The sequence below is a fragment of the Leptonychotes weddellii genome, chromosome 2 (genome assembly GCF_054177405.1).
Source record: "Leptonychotes weddellii isolate Sample4059 chromosome 2, ASM5417740v2, whole genome shotgun sequence".
NCBI lineage: Eukaryota > Metazoa > Chordata > Mammalia > Carnivora > Phocidae > Leptonychotes > Leptonychotes weddellii.
In genome coordinates, this window is record NC_138370.1 from 44,212,831 (window position 1) to 44,227,505 (window position 14,675).

The 14,675-nt window shown below is 46.7% G+C and overlaps 1 protein-coding gene across 3 annotated transcripts in view; it reads left to right on the plus strand.

Moving 5' to 3' along the window:
- The first annotated feature begins 769 nt into the window (after positions 1-769).
- LOC102730065 (L-threonine 3-dehydrogenase, mitochondrial) overlaps positions 770-14,675 on the plus strand; it is a 17,991-nt gene continuing 4,085 nt past the window's right edge. Inside the window, exons 1-6 of one of the 3 annotated variants that reach the window (XM_031041140.2) lie at positions 770-910; positions 9,162-9,360; positions 11,185-11,227; positions 11,453-11,523; positions 13,516-13,665; positions 13,764-13,936. In XM_031041140.2, coding sequence (XP_030897000.2) covers positions 9,177-9,360; positions 11,185-11,227; positions 11,453-11,523; positions 13,516-13,665; positions 13,764-13,936 — 621 coding nt within the window. In that variant the 5' untranslated portion in view covers positions 770-910; positions 9,162-9,176. Of the gene's footprint in view, positions 911-1,232; positions 1,402-8,456; positions 9,361-11,184; positions 11,228-11,452; positions 11,524-13,515; positions 13,666-13,763; positions 13,937-14,675 lie in introns of those variants that run through there. The other 2 variants (XM_031041141.2, XM_031041138.2) reach the window with 2 other exon arrangements.

The following is a 14,675-nucleotide window of genomic DNA, read 5'->3' on the forward strand; positions in this document are numbered from 1 at the left end:
AATGTTTATAACAGCTTTATTTCATAATAGCCAAAACAACCCAGATACCCTTCAATGGGTAAAAGATTAAATAAACTGTGATACATACATAGCATGAGTAACTACTAAGCAATAAAAAGAAAAGAATTTTTGATGCATACAGTAATCTCAGTGAAACTCCAGAGACTTATGCTGAGTGAAAAAAGTCAATCCCAAAAGTTACATATTTTATGATCCCATTCATATAACACTCTTGAACTGACAAAATTACAGAAATGAAGAACACATTAACAGTTGCCTCCCGTCATTAAGTAGAGTTGTGGTGAGAAGAGGGTATGACTATAAAAGGGCATTAGGAGGGCGGTTTCCTCAGCCAATCCTTCCAACTTCCTCTCCTGCGTCCCCAGATCCCCGCGGAGCCCCTCAACGCCAGCCCGAGCGGGTTCTCGGGGGCTACAGAGGGGCCGATTTCCGAGGAGGGGAAGGCCCTTGCGGAGCCGCGCGCACCTGGACGGGGCCCACGCGGAGACCGGGAGGCTGGCCCCGCTGCTGCGGGAGACGCTGCGCGCGCGGGACTCTCACGCGCCGCTGGCCGTTCCTTAACTCTCCACTTTGTTGGTCAGAGGAGGAGGCCTAGACCTGCGGGGAAAGGGTTGCCGAGGCAATCGGGGCCCTCCCTCCCCGGACCCCTCCCGCACCCCGGCACTCTAGTGACCCGCCGCCTTCGGCGGGGCCCCCGCGCAGGAAAGGGATTGGTGCGCGGAGGGGCGTGTTCGGGTGCAGAGAAGATAAAGGCGCCGCGCAGTGGGCGCGGGCTCGGGTTTCCACGGGCGGCGCTGGGATTCCGGGCTGCGCTGCTCCAGCTCCAGCTCCAGCTCCAGCTCCCGTTCCCGCGCCGCAGCGCAGCATCTCTGGGCGCCTCAGTCGGAAGGTCAGTGCGGCGCCGGCGGGACGTTACCCCGGCTGCTGTCCCCGGGAGCAGATCCCCCTTTCGGAGCGGAGGCCGACGTCGCGGGCCCACCTGACTCCGGCTGGCCCGATCGGTGTGGTCCTGGCGTGAGCGCCGTCTCCAGCGGTCGCCGCAGAGCTGGGAGGCGGGGGGCGCGGGGCCGGGGGCGCTGCTGGGGTCGACAGGGCACGACACCCGGCCCCTTCCACTTTGCTGGGACACCCTCCGCCAAGGAATAAGGAGAGGCGCGGCCGTTCTCATAAAACCGGTTTATCCAGTCATCTCCCGGGGAGGATGGGACCCGACACCCTTTCCACCTAGAGCTGGCCTGACTCCCGGCGTCTTCTTGGGTTCCCTCTCCCGGGCGTCCTCCTCCCGCTCTGCAGAGCCAGACCGCTGAGACCCTCTGTATCTCCAGCTTAGAGCTCTGGAGTTTTTTCTAGACTTTTTCTGTCTTTCCGATCATCACCACGGTAAGTCCGGACTTTACCAGCTCGTTGGTGGAGTCTTTACATTAAGCAGTTTGCTAAGTGCTCTTCATAGATTGCTCTATTCATTGTTCTCAACAATCTAGTGTGGCGGCCCTATCATTGTCCCCTAAGATTGAGGAAACTTGAGGTTTGGCAAAGTAGCGTACGCAGGCTCACGCGGCGAGAGAGTGGCGGCGTCCCGAACCCCCTCGGCTGGTCGGGTGCCCTCGCGGGGAGAGGCGGGGAGGAACCGCGCTGGAAGGGGGTTGGGGGAAGGGGAAGGGGCCCGCAGCGCGACCACCGGGATGCTTCCGGTTTGTCTTCTTGGGTACCTGATCGCATCTCTTGGAGGAGAAGTGTGGGGGTTGTGGAAGGACGGTTTGAGACTCAACGAATCGGATTTCCTATCCCCTCTTGGTGATTTATTCGCCTGACCTTGGGCAGGTCAGTTCACCCTGGAGAGAAGATCCCAGCTTCAGGGGTACGGTGAGGGTTAAGTAAGAGTTCAGGAAAGCAGGCGTTTCATCCGTGCTCTGATTTAGGAGGTGCCTGATTTTTCCTTGGGTCAGTTCTATTAAGAGTACACATTTATTATTATTTAATGGACCGGAAGATTTAAAGGAGGGACTGCCTTGCAAATGTGTTTTATAAGCCTTATTGGTCCTTAAAGCAGACTAAGAGGTGGGAGAACCCGCGGGGGGGGGGGGTACGGGAATGAAGGTGGGCATGGTCAGCAGCTCAGTGCCGGAGGGTTTGATGCCAGGAAATCGTCAACTAGGCAGATGGCACCTCTTTTGTGAAATAAGTTTCACAGAGTGCAGGGTAGGAAGCCCCACTTTGAGGTGTAGGGAGTGAAGGTTGGGAGCAACCGACCACTCCTGGAGACCCCTGAGACTGGGAGAAAAGATGAACAAGAATAGGTTTCAGCAGGTTTATAAGGGTGGGGGGAGAACAGGTTGGGGAGTTAAGTGGGACAAGGGCTTGGGATTTTGAATGAGACTGGGGTTTAGTAGGCATCAGCTGAACTGTTAGGTCTCTGGAGGCAGTATTGATCTCTATTGGGTGAATTTTCTAGCTCCTCAGCAATATATGTATGTGCAGACCGTTCACTGGGGCTGGAGACTTTTTTTAAAAAAATGAATTTTAAATGTTTTATTTTAAATTGTAGTTGCAATCACATAATGTAAAATTTCCATGTTCACCACTTTTTTTTTTTAAGATTTTATTTATTTATTTGAGAGAGAGACTGAGAGAGAGAGAGAGCATGAGAGGGGGGAGGGCCGGGAGGGTCAGAGGGAGAAGCAGACTCCCTGCCGAGCAGGGAGCCCGATGCGATGCAGGACTCGATCCAGGGACTCCAGGATCATGACCTGAGCCGATGGCAGTCCCTTAACCAACTGAGCCACCCAGGAGCCCATGTTCACCACTTTTAAGTGTACCCTTCAGTAGTGTTTAAGTATGTTCACGTTACTGTGCAATAGATCTGTAGAGCTTTTTCATCTTACAAATCTGAAACTATATGTCAATGAATGAAACACTAATATTCCTTCCTTCTTATCCCCCACCTCTTGGCAACTACCTTTCTACTTCCTTTTTCTATGATTTTCGTTACTTGAGATACCTTGTATAATTCATAAGAGTGGAGTCATATGGTGTTTGGCCTTTGCTTACTGGCTTATTTCACTTGGCATAATGTTCTGGAGGCTTATACATATTGTCGCCTGTGGCAGGATCTCCTTCAAGGCTGAATAATATACTGTTGTGTGTATATAGCACATTTTGTTTAGCCATTTATCTGTCAGTGGCTGGAAACTTTTACTTTCATGCTTTAGTGCCGGAGATATTATTTATTTATTGCCTTCGTGACTAAGAATGATTAGAGCTGGAATTTGGGGAGATCACAAGACAGTGAGAACATTAAGGGAAATTGATGTTGCACCCTCTAGGAAAGGCCTATTTTGTTGGTCTTAAATATTTCAAATTGCAGTTTCTTTTAATATTCCTGAAACAGAATTATCAATCTTCGGAGCAATCACAGTTGAAATAAGTTTTTCACCTGAGAAACCAAAGTAATTTTTTCTGTGAACAGAGGCATTCTATTTTTAAATTTTATTTATTTTTTTCGTGGTGTAGGCAAACCCTTGATATTTCCTGTTTTCTCCTTCCGGTCTGTCTGTTCCACACCGTGTTTGGTTAGTACTGACATGCATCAGGTACTGCTAGGAATTGCTCATAAGAGCTCACAACCTCATGAGAGAGACAGCCATATTGTCTCCTGGCACCTAAGACCAACGTGTCCAAAACCGAACTCTGTCTTCTCATCTGACCTGCTTCCCCAGGGAGCCCATTCTTACAGCAGCACACAGTAGAGACCTCAGTATTCTCCTTGATTCCTTATCTAGCCCCATCATATCCATACAATGACCAAATCCACTTGAGCTCTGAGTCTTCCTCTCCATCAGCCCCACCCTCTTCATGATGTCACTGCTGTCTCAGAGTTCTGTGGTTCACACAGAGAGGGTAAATGCCAGGAGATGGGAGAAGTGGTATAATAACCACCCTGGAGAGACCTAGGTCAGGGAGGCACTCCATTATTTCTGGAGAAGAGTCTGTTGACCTGTTTCTTTTTCATCCCTTTGCAGTTAAAGTAAACAAGGTGCTTGGGAGAGGGAGTCTGTGGACTATAATCTAATCTTTAAAGAGGGACTGAGAATCTTTGATGATTTCCCTATATATAAATTTAATAACTAGGTTGGCAAAGCAAATTTTACTTTAGAACAGCTCTTCTCAAAGTATGATCTGGGGAATCCTGGGCTTCCCTGAGACATTTTGTAGGGTCCATGAGGTCAAACTATTTTAAAAATAAGACTAAGTTGTCATTTGCCATTTTCATTCTTTCTCTTATAAGTGTACAGTGGCTTTTTCCAGGGTCTCCATGACTCGCGATGAACTTTTCCTCTGATGGTTAATGAAATGTGTGCTCGTGTATTCTAGCAGCTTGTGTTTCTAGAACCTTCTAAGGGTAAGCTTGGAGTATAAATAATGTGTTTTCAGAGATGAATTCAATTCTTAGTACTTCTATTGCACACTTACTAGCTATCTTTAGTTATACCTGTTATCATTTCTGTGACTTCATTTCCTTTTATAAGCCATCACTTTGAAATCCCTAAGTTTTCCTTGTGCCTATATGGAAACAACAACAACAAAAAGTAAGTTATACTTCGTAGTCTTGATTTGAAAACTTTTCTAAATTTTTAAATGATATAAAATTATTCTAAAATGAAAAGATATTTATATATTTTTATATTTAAGGATAGATTTTTGGCTAAACAGGGGGAAACTAGAAAACTTGATTTTTCTACTCAGAGCTATACCATCCATGTTTATAAATGCTGAAAAAAATGAAATGATCTATTGGAGTTCCCTCAATAATGGAAGGGAGGAATTTACTTCAGAGAAGTGGACAGAACTAAATAAGACCTAAAAATGTGACAGATTTCATCAGTTTTACAGTGGCTAGAAATTTACATTATGTGTCTTATGCTGTAGAACCTTTTTGAATAATATTACGGTGCCAGTAGCGTTCTGAGATCAACCATTCAGAGTCCTCTAAAGAAAAATGAATTGAATGACTTAAATGTAGATATGAGGAACTCTTAAAAAGCCAAGAATGATTTGTTACAGCTTTCAAACTAGCAATGAAAAAGCTGTTGAAGCATCTAGCAGGATAGGTTATCAAATTGCAGTGGCTGGAGAAACACAGTAAAACCTTGTTTGGATGAAAAAGCATGAAAGAAATCCTAGCACTGTCACTTCCTAATAATAGAGAAAGTTGTCAAATTAAAAATTTAGCTGCAAACATGAAGACTAAGTTAGTGTCTTTTTTTTTTTTAAGATTTCATTTATTTATTTGTCAGCTGAACTGGCCACTTTTTTTTTTTCCCATAAAAAATCATTTTTGCTTCAAGGAATGAATGAAAAACTATGGTTATTCATACTTGGATGATTGGAATACATTTTCTTTTTTTTTTTTTTTAAAAGATTTTATTTATTTATTTGACAGAGACAGAGACAGCAAGAGAGGAAACACAAGCAGGGGGAGTGGGAGAGGGAGAAGCAGGCTTCCCCCTGAGCAGGGAGCCCAGTGCGGGACTCGATCCCAGGACCCTGGGACCATGACCTGAGCCGAAGGCAGACGCTTAACCAACTGAGCCACTCAGGCACCCCCAAAAAGACTTTTAAAATACTGCTCTCTTTCCCCACTATTTCACTGAGTCTGGATTTTTTCTACATACTTCAATTTAAGTAACAGATTGGGTACAACAGCAGATGTGAGAATCCAGCTGTTTGTACATCTTTGTTGTCTGCCTCAAAGGCAAACAGTAGCACTCATTATTTCTTTTAAAATATAGTTATTTTCATAAAAATATGTTTATTGGCTTTAAATGAATTAATATATTAAATATTTCTCAGTTTTGTTTTCTAACACAACAAATGTTTGATGTAAACCACATACAAAGAAGCTCTTCGTAGTCCTCAATATTTAAGAATGGGAAGGAGTCCTGGGACCAGAAGACTTGAGAACTGCTGCCTTAAGACCATTCCATTGAACTTGGTGGTAGCAAGGTGATAATCTTGACTTGGAAAAGCTATTTGCTGTAGATGGTTGGCAGTTTTTTTTGTTGTTGTTTTTAATGTGCATGCCTTGTTAATGAGAGCAATCCTATGATGGGGACAGTAGTGCTGCTTGGTGGTGAAGAGCTGCTTCACTCACTGAACTGGGCATATAGTGAGAGAGTGAGCATCAAATGTTAGTTATTAATAGTAGTGAAATAAGAAGAACCAACTTAATTAAGAATTGTCCACATTGTTAACCTAAAATGCTTTATATTCAGTTAAGAATGTGAGCCTCGGGGTGCCTGGGTGGCTCAGTCAGTTGAGTGTGAGACCCTTGATTTTGGCTCAGGTCATGATCTCAGGTCGTGGGATCCAGCCCCTCATCCGGCTCTGCTCGGAGTATGGAGCCTGCTTGGGATTCTCTCTCTCCCTCTTCCTCTCCCCCCTCACCACTCTCTTTAAAACAAAACCAAAACAAGCAATGGGAACTGTAACGATATTTCTCTGGACAGAACCTCACAGAAGCAGTTACGGGACACGATCAATGGAGTGAATGCTGATGGTCACGGCCCAGTTAACGGCCCGGAATTTCTGACAACGATGGCAAGAGAAATGAAAGGCACAGTGAGGAGGAAATTAGAGAGCATTCCGTGTGTTTGATAAAGATGGAAACAGCTGTATGATTGCAGGGCTTCACCGTGTGATGACAAACCTGGGAGAGAAGTGAGCAGATGCTGAGGTTGATATGGACAGGGAAGCAGATATTTATGGTGATGGGCACGTGAACTATGAAAAGTTTGTACTCACGATGACAGCGATGTGCGGACATTGTACAGAATGTGTTCAATTTCTTGTACCAAATTATTTATCTGCCTCTTCCTTGTTTCCCCCCTGCTGTCCAAAAACACGCATCTATGGGTGATTAGGACCTCATTCTTCCCTGTTTTCTTCCCTTATCTTATTGTCATTGTCCTGAAACCTTCCTTGAGAAAATCGATCCAGTCACATTGTGCACGTGGCTCCCTCTGGATAAATCTAAGACCTGCACACCTCAGCGTAGATGGAGTTGGTCAAATGAGGGAAGATCTGGGTTGTGCCTTTTTTTTTTTTTTAAGCAGTTTTTGTTAGGAAGCGTCAGCGTGTTGTAGAAGCGAGGAGCCATAACTCTTATGTGGAGTATGGACAGTCAACAATATGTAGTTCAGAGTTGCACTATTGCAAAATGGGTGTATGATCCACATACTCACACATTATTTTTTTTTGTACTGCTGGTTCTTTACTAGAAACATTTTCTTTTATTGTTACTTGCTTTTTAAACTGTGTTTAGCTACTTAAAGAAAATTTGCTTATGGCACAATTGGCCTCAAATCCATTCCAAGTTATGCATGTTTTCCAATAAAAAATTATAATTTGGGGCGCCTGGGTGGCTCAGTTGTTAAGCGTCTGCCTTCGGCTCAGGTCATGATCCCAGGGTCCTGGGATTGAGCCCCGCATCCAGCTCCCTGCTCCGCGGGAAGCCTGCTTCTCCCTCTCCCACTCCCCCTGCTTGTGTTCCCTCTCTCGCTGTGTCTCTCTCTGTCAAAATAAATAAATAAAATCTTTAAAAAAAATTATAATTTATTCTATCCCCCTTTCCCCCCCAAAAGAGTCAGAGTTCTTACCCGGTCTTGGGTGACAATAATGACTGAAAGGATGATTTCCCCAAAGGTCTTCTGAGGGACACTTGGGCCTTTCCTATAATGTGGCCCAGAGTGGGGGCCCCTGGTCCAGTCCTGACCCCCACAGCAAGCCAGAGATGCTCCAGCAGAAGGCTCTCTTCTGCTTGTTTGGCAAAGTTAGCTGGGATGAAGGGTCCCAAGGGCTTTGAAGGGCTGTGTATTAGTGTCCTCTCCTCAAGGCACTGAGTTGAATGTGGGAGCAGGCTAAGTTCAGATCTTAAAGGATCTTCAACTGTAGTTTACAAACGTAAGATGGTTAGATCTGGTGAGCTCATTGGAAGGGGGTCGATCACCAGAGTCGGCTCTGAAGGTTCACCTGCCAGCTCTGTTGGAAATCTTTTTTTTTTTTAAGATTTTATTTATTTATTTGACAGAGACACAGAGAGAAGGAACACAAGCAGAGGGAGTGGGAGAGGGAGAAGCAGGCTTCCCGCTGAGCAGGGAGCCCGATGCAGGGCTTGATCCCAGGACCCTGGGATCATGACCTGAGTCGAAGGCAGATGCTTAAAGACTGAGCCACCCAGGCACCCCACTCTGTTGGAAATCTGACTGTGGAAGCCACAGGGCTGTGTGCAGAGTGCAGGAGGCCTGACTTCAGAGCAGGGGAAGCAGCAGAGCTCGCTGTGTGGCTCTGATTTACTCTTGGGACACGCTTGCGGGGGGGGCGGGGGCGGGGGCGGGGAGGGTGCAGGTGGGGTGAAAGGCCTGCATGCGCCTCCAGTCACAAGCCTTATGTGATTGGGCCGTCTTGACCTCTTAAGGCCAGAACTGATTTCATGGTCAGTGAGCAATAAAACTGGTGAGGAAGAGGAGGAAGACTAAAATGTTTGCGATCTGGAGGGAAAGGAGAAAAGGGCTCTTCCAGATGATCCTTTCGAAAGGAGAGGGCAGTAAAACAAAGTAGTCACAGCTTACCGAATATCACTGAGGGCCTTTTTATCTTAACTATCTGCTTTTCTGGTCTGGTTCATTCTAAGGATAGCGACTGAGTGTTTGCATAAGATTTACAGGGCACTAGGTTATTTAATCTGGGATCTGTGTGTGCCTTCCAATGGTGCATGGACAGACGGCTAACAGCTGTGAGGATTTGAAGGCTTCACTGGGATGTACTGACTTGGTATTTCCAGCTGTATGCATGGTCCCCTCCACCGTGATCATCAGATGCAGTCCATGTCAGCATTGTGAGGTGTCAGTTCTAAATCTCTGCCCGGCTTTTGTCTGCCTGCCGGGTTTGATCCCCTTTTCACAGAGCCCAGCTCGCGGTAGGCTCTTGACGGGCTTCCTGTTGGCCCACTCAGCAGTCTCCTTAGTTCAGTTTGGGAGTCCAATCCACTTAGCCCGTGAGCTGACAATCTCAGCGAGCTTGTGTTTGGAGGGGTCGGGAGCATAAAAGGTTGCGTAATGAACTCTGCTCCTTTTTTATGGCAGGGTACTCTCGGGGAAATGCCGGTCACTAGGCTGCTGCGGCAGGTCGCGGGCCAGATGTTGGGGAGCCCAGCCTGTGGCTGCTGGACAGCTACCCCGCCGCTCCAGTTTCTGGGCACCTCCCCTCGGCAGATTCCAGCAGACGCCAGCTTCCACTCTACCTCTTTCTCTGGAACAGACCAGCCACGCGTCCTAATTACAGGTTGGGTTTTTTGTTTTTTGTTTTTCTTTTTTCCACATTTGCAACTTGATTCTTCGTCGTTTTTTTTGGTTTGTTGTTTTTTTTTTTTTTTTTCCTGTGCTGTTTCTGGATGGTTTTGGAACGGCTACCATGTCATCAGAAATGACCTTTTCCACGATTGGCTTCCTCCAGAATATGGCAAGCCCGAAATCCTTATTGTGTCACTGTTGCCAGTGCTTTGTTTGCATGTTGTAATTTTTTATTGTCTGAAGGTTGGATATAGGAAAGGGGCGGGGGGGCGGTGCAGGAAGCTGCCGAGGAGCTGCCCTCACCTGGAGGTGAGGACTCACGGGGAGCGAGTGTGCAGGGACTAGGGCGGTGCATCAGGTGCATCTTTTCTTGGCCGAGCTCCTCAACCCAAACTGCACATCATCCATGCCCAGCAGCTGTTGCATGTTTGTGTGTAGGAGACAGAGGAGATACGTTAGGGCCTGCCCGAGGAACCCGTCCCCACCATCTTAGAATGTCGTTGATCTCAGTGTCCCCAGACTGGCCCCCTGTGCTCCTCACCTCCTGTCCACCCAGCCCCTGAGGCCGTACCCTCCTCACTCCGAGCCTCTCCGGGCACTCCAAGTCCTTCCAGCCAACCCAAGCCCACCTCTGATGTGATGGACACACTTTATTTCCTTCTTCCCACCAGATTGTCTTCCCCTTGGCTTCTTATGTTCCTCGCAGAGTGTGTGTGTGTGTGTGTGTGTGTGTGTTTCTTTGACTGCCTCCTCTCTCTGACTGGAAATGGACTTGAGGTGGAGTCACTTCCCCTCTGCACCGTTCCTCCCTGGTTCACCCCACTTATCTGGTAGTGGTTTACTCCCTCTTGCCTCCACCAACAGAGCATCTCCTAGAACCCAGTGGTCCTGTCAGTGGGCCCGGTTCTAGTCCCACGGTAACAAGCGCTTACAGGAAATCCCACTTTCTGGATCTCCCGCCTCATTTACTTCTCCCAGATGAAATTTGCAGTTGCATTCCCCCAGCTGTACTCAAGGCCCCCAGCTTACCCACTTCAATCAGTGGCTTTTTTTTTAAAATTTATTTATTTATTTATTTGTTAGAGCGAGATCGAGCAAGCAGGGGGAGGGGCAGAGGGAGAGGGACAAGCAGACTCCCCACTGAGCTGGCAGCCCTGGCCTTGATCCCAGGACCCCAGAATCATGAACTGAGCCGAAGGCAGACGCTTAACCGACTGAGCCACCTGGATGTCCCTCTTCTCAGCGGCATTTTTAAGCCTCTAAATTAGGAACCTTTAATCCTCATTTTTAATTTTCTTCATGGCTCCTTGTTGATTCAGTTGTCTGCCTTTTTCTCAGCTGACTTCCTGGTTTGTCCCCTCTTTCCCCTCTCACACCCCAGCCCAGTTCTAATGGGCAATGGGCTTCTGGATAATCCTACCAGAGGCTGATCTCAGACTGTTCTATTTGGCTTTGACTGTTTCGGCACCTGTTGCACTCAAGCTTCAGAGCCCATCAAATAATGAGGGCAGGTCTGAGAGGGAATTCCTGGCCCAAGGAGCTAGGAGGCTCTCCAACTTTCTTGTGATCTTCCTCCTCTTGCACCTTTGCTTCCTGTCAGCCACTGCATGCTAGAAAGAGTTTTGTCTCTGCAGCTAATATTACCTGCCTGATCTCTGTCCTAGCTTGGAAGACATAACTTAGTTCTATCAGGTCAGACTGGGGCTTTCCCTCATTAGCTAAGATTGCCATATAGTCTTATTCTGCTACTATTTTCTGGGAATAATTGAATTGGTTAGATTTGGATTAAAGTTCCACTTTTTTCTTCTTCATCTAGGAGGTCTTGGCCAGCTTGGAGTGGGGCTTGCTAACCTTTTGAGGTAAGAGTCCCAAAAGCTGAAATTGAAAATCTGAGTTGTTCAGTATGTGTAGCTTATCTATGGCAACATGTAATCATTTTATTTTGCTCTTAATATCATAGACTTGTAGCAGTTCCATGGGTCATCATCTCCCACACTGGTCCTTTGCCCTATTTAAAAGAGCATTTTCATTGGACCAGTTATATCCTAGAGGTACCAACTCACGTGTTTTGATTTTCCCTTCAGGAAACGATTTGGGAAGGACAATGTGATTTTGTCTGACATAAGGAAACCCCCTGATCACATCTTCCACAGTGGTAAGAGATCAAGATGCCTTGCTTTTGTTTTATCTTTGAGTTTCAAAATGCAGTTAGAGAGGCAGCTCATGGGATCAGTGTGTGCAACAGCTCATAACCAGGCTTATGATGAAAAGAAAGGCATTATTGAGGCCCAACTGTGTGATTTTTAAAAATGTCCTGTTTTGGGGTGCTAGGTTTCAGCTCAGGTCACGATCTCAGGGCTGTGAGATCGAGCCCCGGGTCCGGCTCTGTCCTGGGCATGGAGCCCACTTGGGATTCTCTCTCTCCCTCTCCTCTACACAACCCCACCCCCCACTCACTCTCTCTTAAAAAAAAAAAAAACCTCCTATTTTGGTCCCTCATAGTTCTGTGAGATGTCTACAGTAATGCTGCTGCTTGTTCAAGAGTTACAAGAACAGGAGAACTCTCTGAACTTGAAGTAAAGTTTGGGAATGATACCTTCGGATGTTATTTGGGATAGGATTTTTGGAATAAAAACTTTGATTCCTGCCTTTTGAGTATTTAGTTAACTTCTTCGCTCAGAGGGAAAAGAAAAATCAAGTCCTGTAATGAGGACAAGGAACTTTAAAAATTTGAAGAAATTAATCCTCCTATTTCAACATAGACTTGCTCTTTAAAAAAAAAAAAAGAGGAAGATTTATTTATTTTAGTGAGAGGGAGAGAGAGAGAATCCCAACAGAGTTAGACTGCGTGCTAAGCGCAGAGCCCGACACGGGGCTCGATCTCATGACCCTGAGATCATGACCTGAGGTGAAATCAAGAGTCGGGTGCTTAACCAATGGAGCCATCCTGGCACCCCAACATAGTCTTGCTCTTAAACTGCTGTGCACACACACAAACACTGCAAACTCCCCAAGTTTTCTCCTACCTTAGAAACATGTTTATAACATCTCCTGGTCCATCCTGGTTCCATGTCAGCCTTTGGCTTACCGGTACTTTGCTGTAGTGGGGGAAGATGCCCCTGCACCAAACTGACTCTCCCTAGGTCATGCTTGTGGTTCTTCTATACCAAGCTGTATGTTCTTTTAAAAATCCACCTCTAGGGGGCGCCTGGGTGGCTCAGTTGGTTAAGCGACTGCCTCCGGCTCAGGTCATGATCCTGGAGTCCCGGGATCGAGTCCCGCATCGGGCTCCCTGATCGGCAGGGAGTCTGCTTCTCCCTCTGACCCTCCTCCCTCTCATGCTCTCTGTCTCTCATTCTCTCTGTCTCAAATAAATAAATAAAATCTTTAAAAAAATAAATAAATAAAATTAAAAAATAAATAAAAATCCACCTTTAGGGACGCCTGGGTAGCTTAGTCTGTTGAGCGTCTGCCTTCGGGTCAGGTCATGATCCCAGGGTCCTGGGATCAAGTCCCGCATCCGGCTCCCTGCTCAGCGGGAGCCTGCTTCTCCCTCTCCCTCTCCCTGCTGCTCCCCCAGCTTTGCTCACTTGCGCTCTCTCTTATCTCTCTCTGTCTGACAAATAAATAAATAAAATCTTAAAAAAAAAAATCCACCTCTATATCCTTTTTAAAATACTTAACTTTTCAGCAGAGTGAAATCACCGTGTGCATGTGGGGGTGGTATTAAGAGCGCCAACTCTGGAGCCAGCTGCCTGCTTGTGACCCCCGTTCTCCCACTTCCTCTCTGATCCTGGCTAGTTCTTACTTCTCTGTGCCTCAGATTCCTTGCTGGTAAAACAGATCTCCCTCAAAGTCTGTATGAGAGCTAAATATACAGAAAGCCCTTAGGACGGCGCCTGGCAAGTGTAAGTCCTTTATAAGCGCTAGCTATTATTACCTAGGGGGTGGTTGGGGTTTGTTCATAAGCAAAATGCTGCATAGGGTCCAAATGGTTTAGTCACCAAGTTGATCCTAATGGAATTCACGAGTCAACAGAGGTGGGGGAGAAGGTCCACTTAGCTTTTTAAACCACAAACTTGCAAAAAAAAAAAATTTAAAAAAAACACAAACTTGCACTTCTATGGTTTTGCTGTGTTCCTCATAGGCCCATTTATTTATTCCGACATTCTGGATTACAAAAATCTTCGGGAGATCGTGGTAAACAACCGCATCACCTGGTTGTTTCATTATAGTGCTTTGCTCAGTGCGGTTGGGGAAGCAAACGTATCCTTGGCCAGAGCCGTAAATATCACCGGTAAGTTTCTGGGTCTTGCCCAAAATGGCTGATTTGCCAGTTTTTCCAGGTCTTCGGTAGGAGATTTTTCAGACTGCGGTCATGTCCGTTCATTTCAGGATTGCATAACGTCCTGGATGTCGCAGCAGAGCACAACTTGCGATTGTTTGTGCCTAGCACAATCGGAGCTTTTGGACCTACTTCTCCCCGGAATCCAACTCCCGATCTCTGTGTTCAGAGGCCCAGGACGATCTACGGGGTGTCCAAGGTCCACGCCGAACTTATGGGAGAAGTAAGCCTTGCTTGGCAAGATGACTCAGCGTTGCCTTTTCTATTCTTTCTGCCTCGTACACTTGCTGATTCATCCTTGGAGGGGACATTTCCCTCCACCCCCACCCCCAGCACAGCCCCCAGAAGTGCTCCCTGGCTGATTGTGTTTGCTAAGTGGCAGGTATGGATAGCTCCAGAAGAACTCCTTAGCCCTTGGCCTTGTGATAACACGCAACCCTTCCCAGAGGCCCCTCGATGGCATCCTCTTCTTCATTTGCTGCCTGTCTTACGGGTTCTGCTCCATTCTGTCAGCCTTCCGCTATTGGCAGTAATGGGAGGTGATTTTCAAACTTTGTGTTTATGGAGAACATCAAATGACTTTGGTTCTATTTTTTTAAATACTCTTTGTCTTTAAAACTCTATGCTAAGGGGAGCCTGGGTGGCTCAGTCAGTTAAGCGTCTGCTTTCGGCTCGGGTCATGATCCCAGGGTCCCAGGATCGAGTCCCACATCGGGCTCTCTGCTCAGCAGGGAGTCGGCTTCTCCCTCTGCCCCTCCCCCTGCTCATGCTCTCTCTCCCTCTCATTTTCTCTCTCTCTCGCAAATAAATAAAATAAAAAATCTTTTTTTTCTTTTTTTAAGATTTTATTTATTTGCGAGAGAGAGAATGAGAGACAGAGAGCATGAGAGGGAGGAGGGTCAGAGGGAGAAGCAGACTCCCTGCTGAGCAGGGAGCCCGATGTGGGACTCGATCCCGGGACT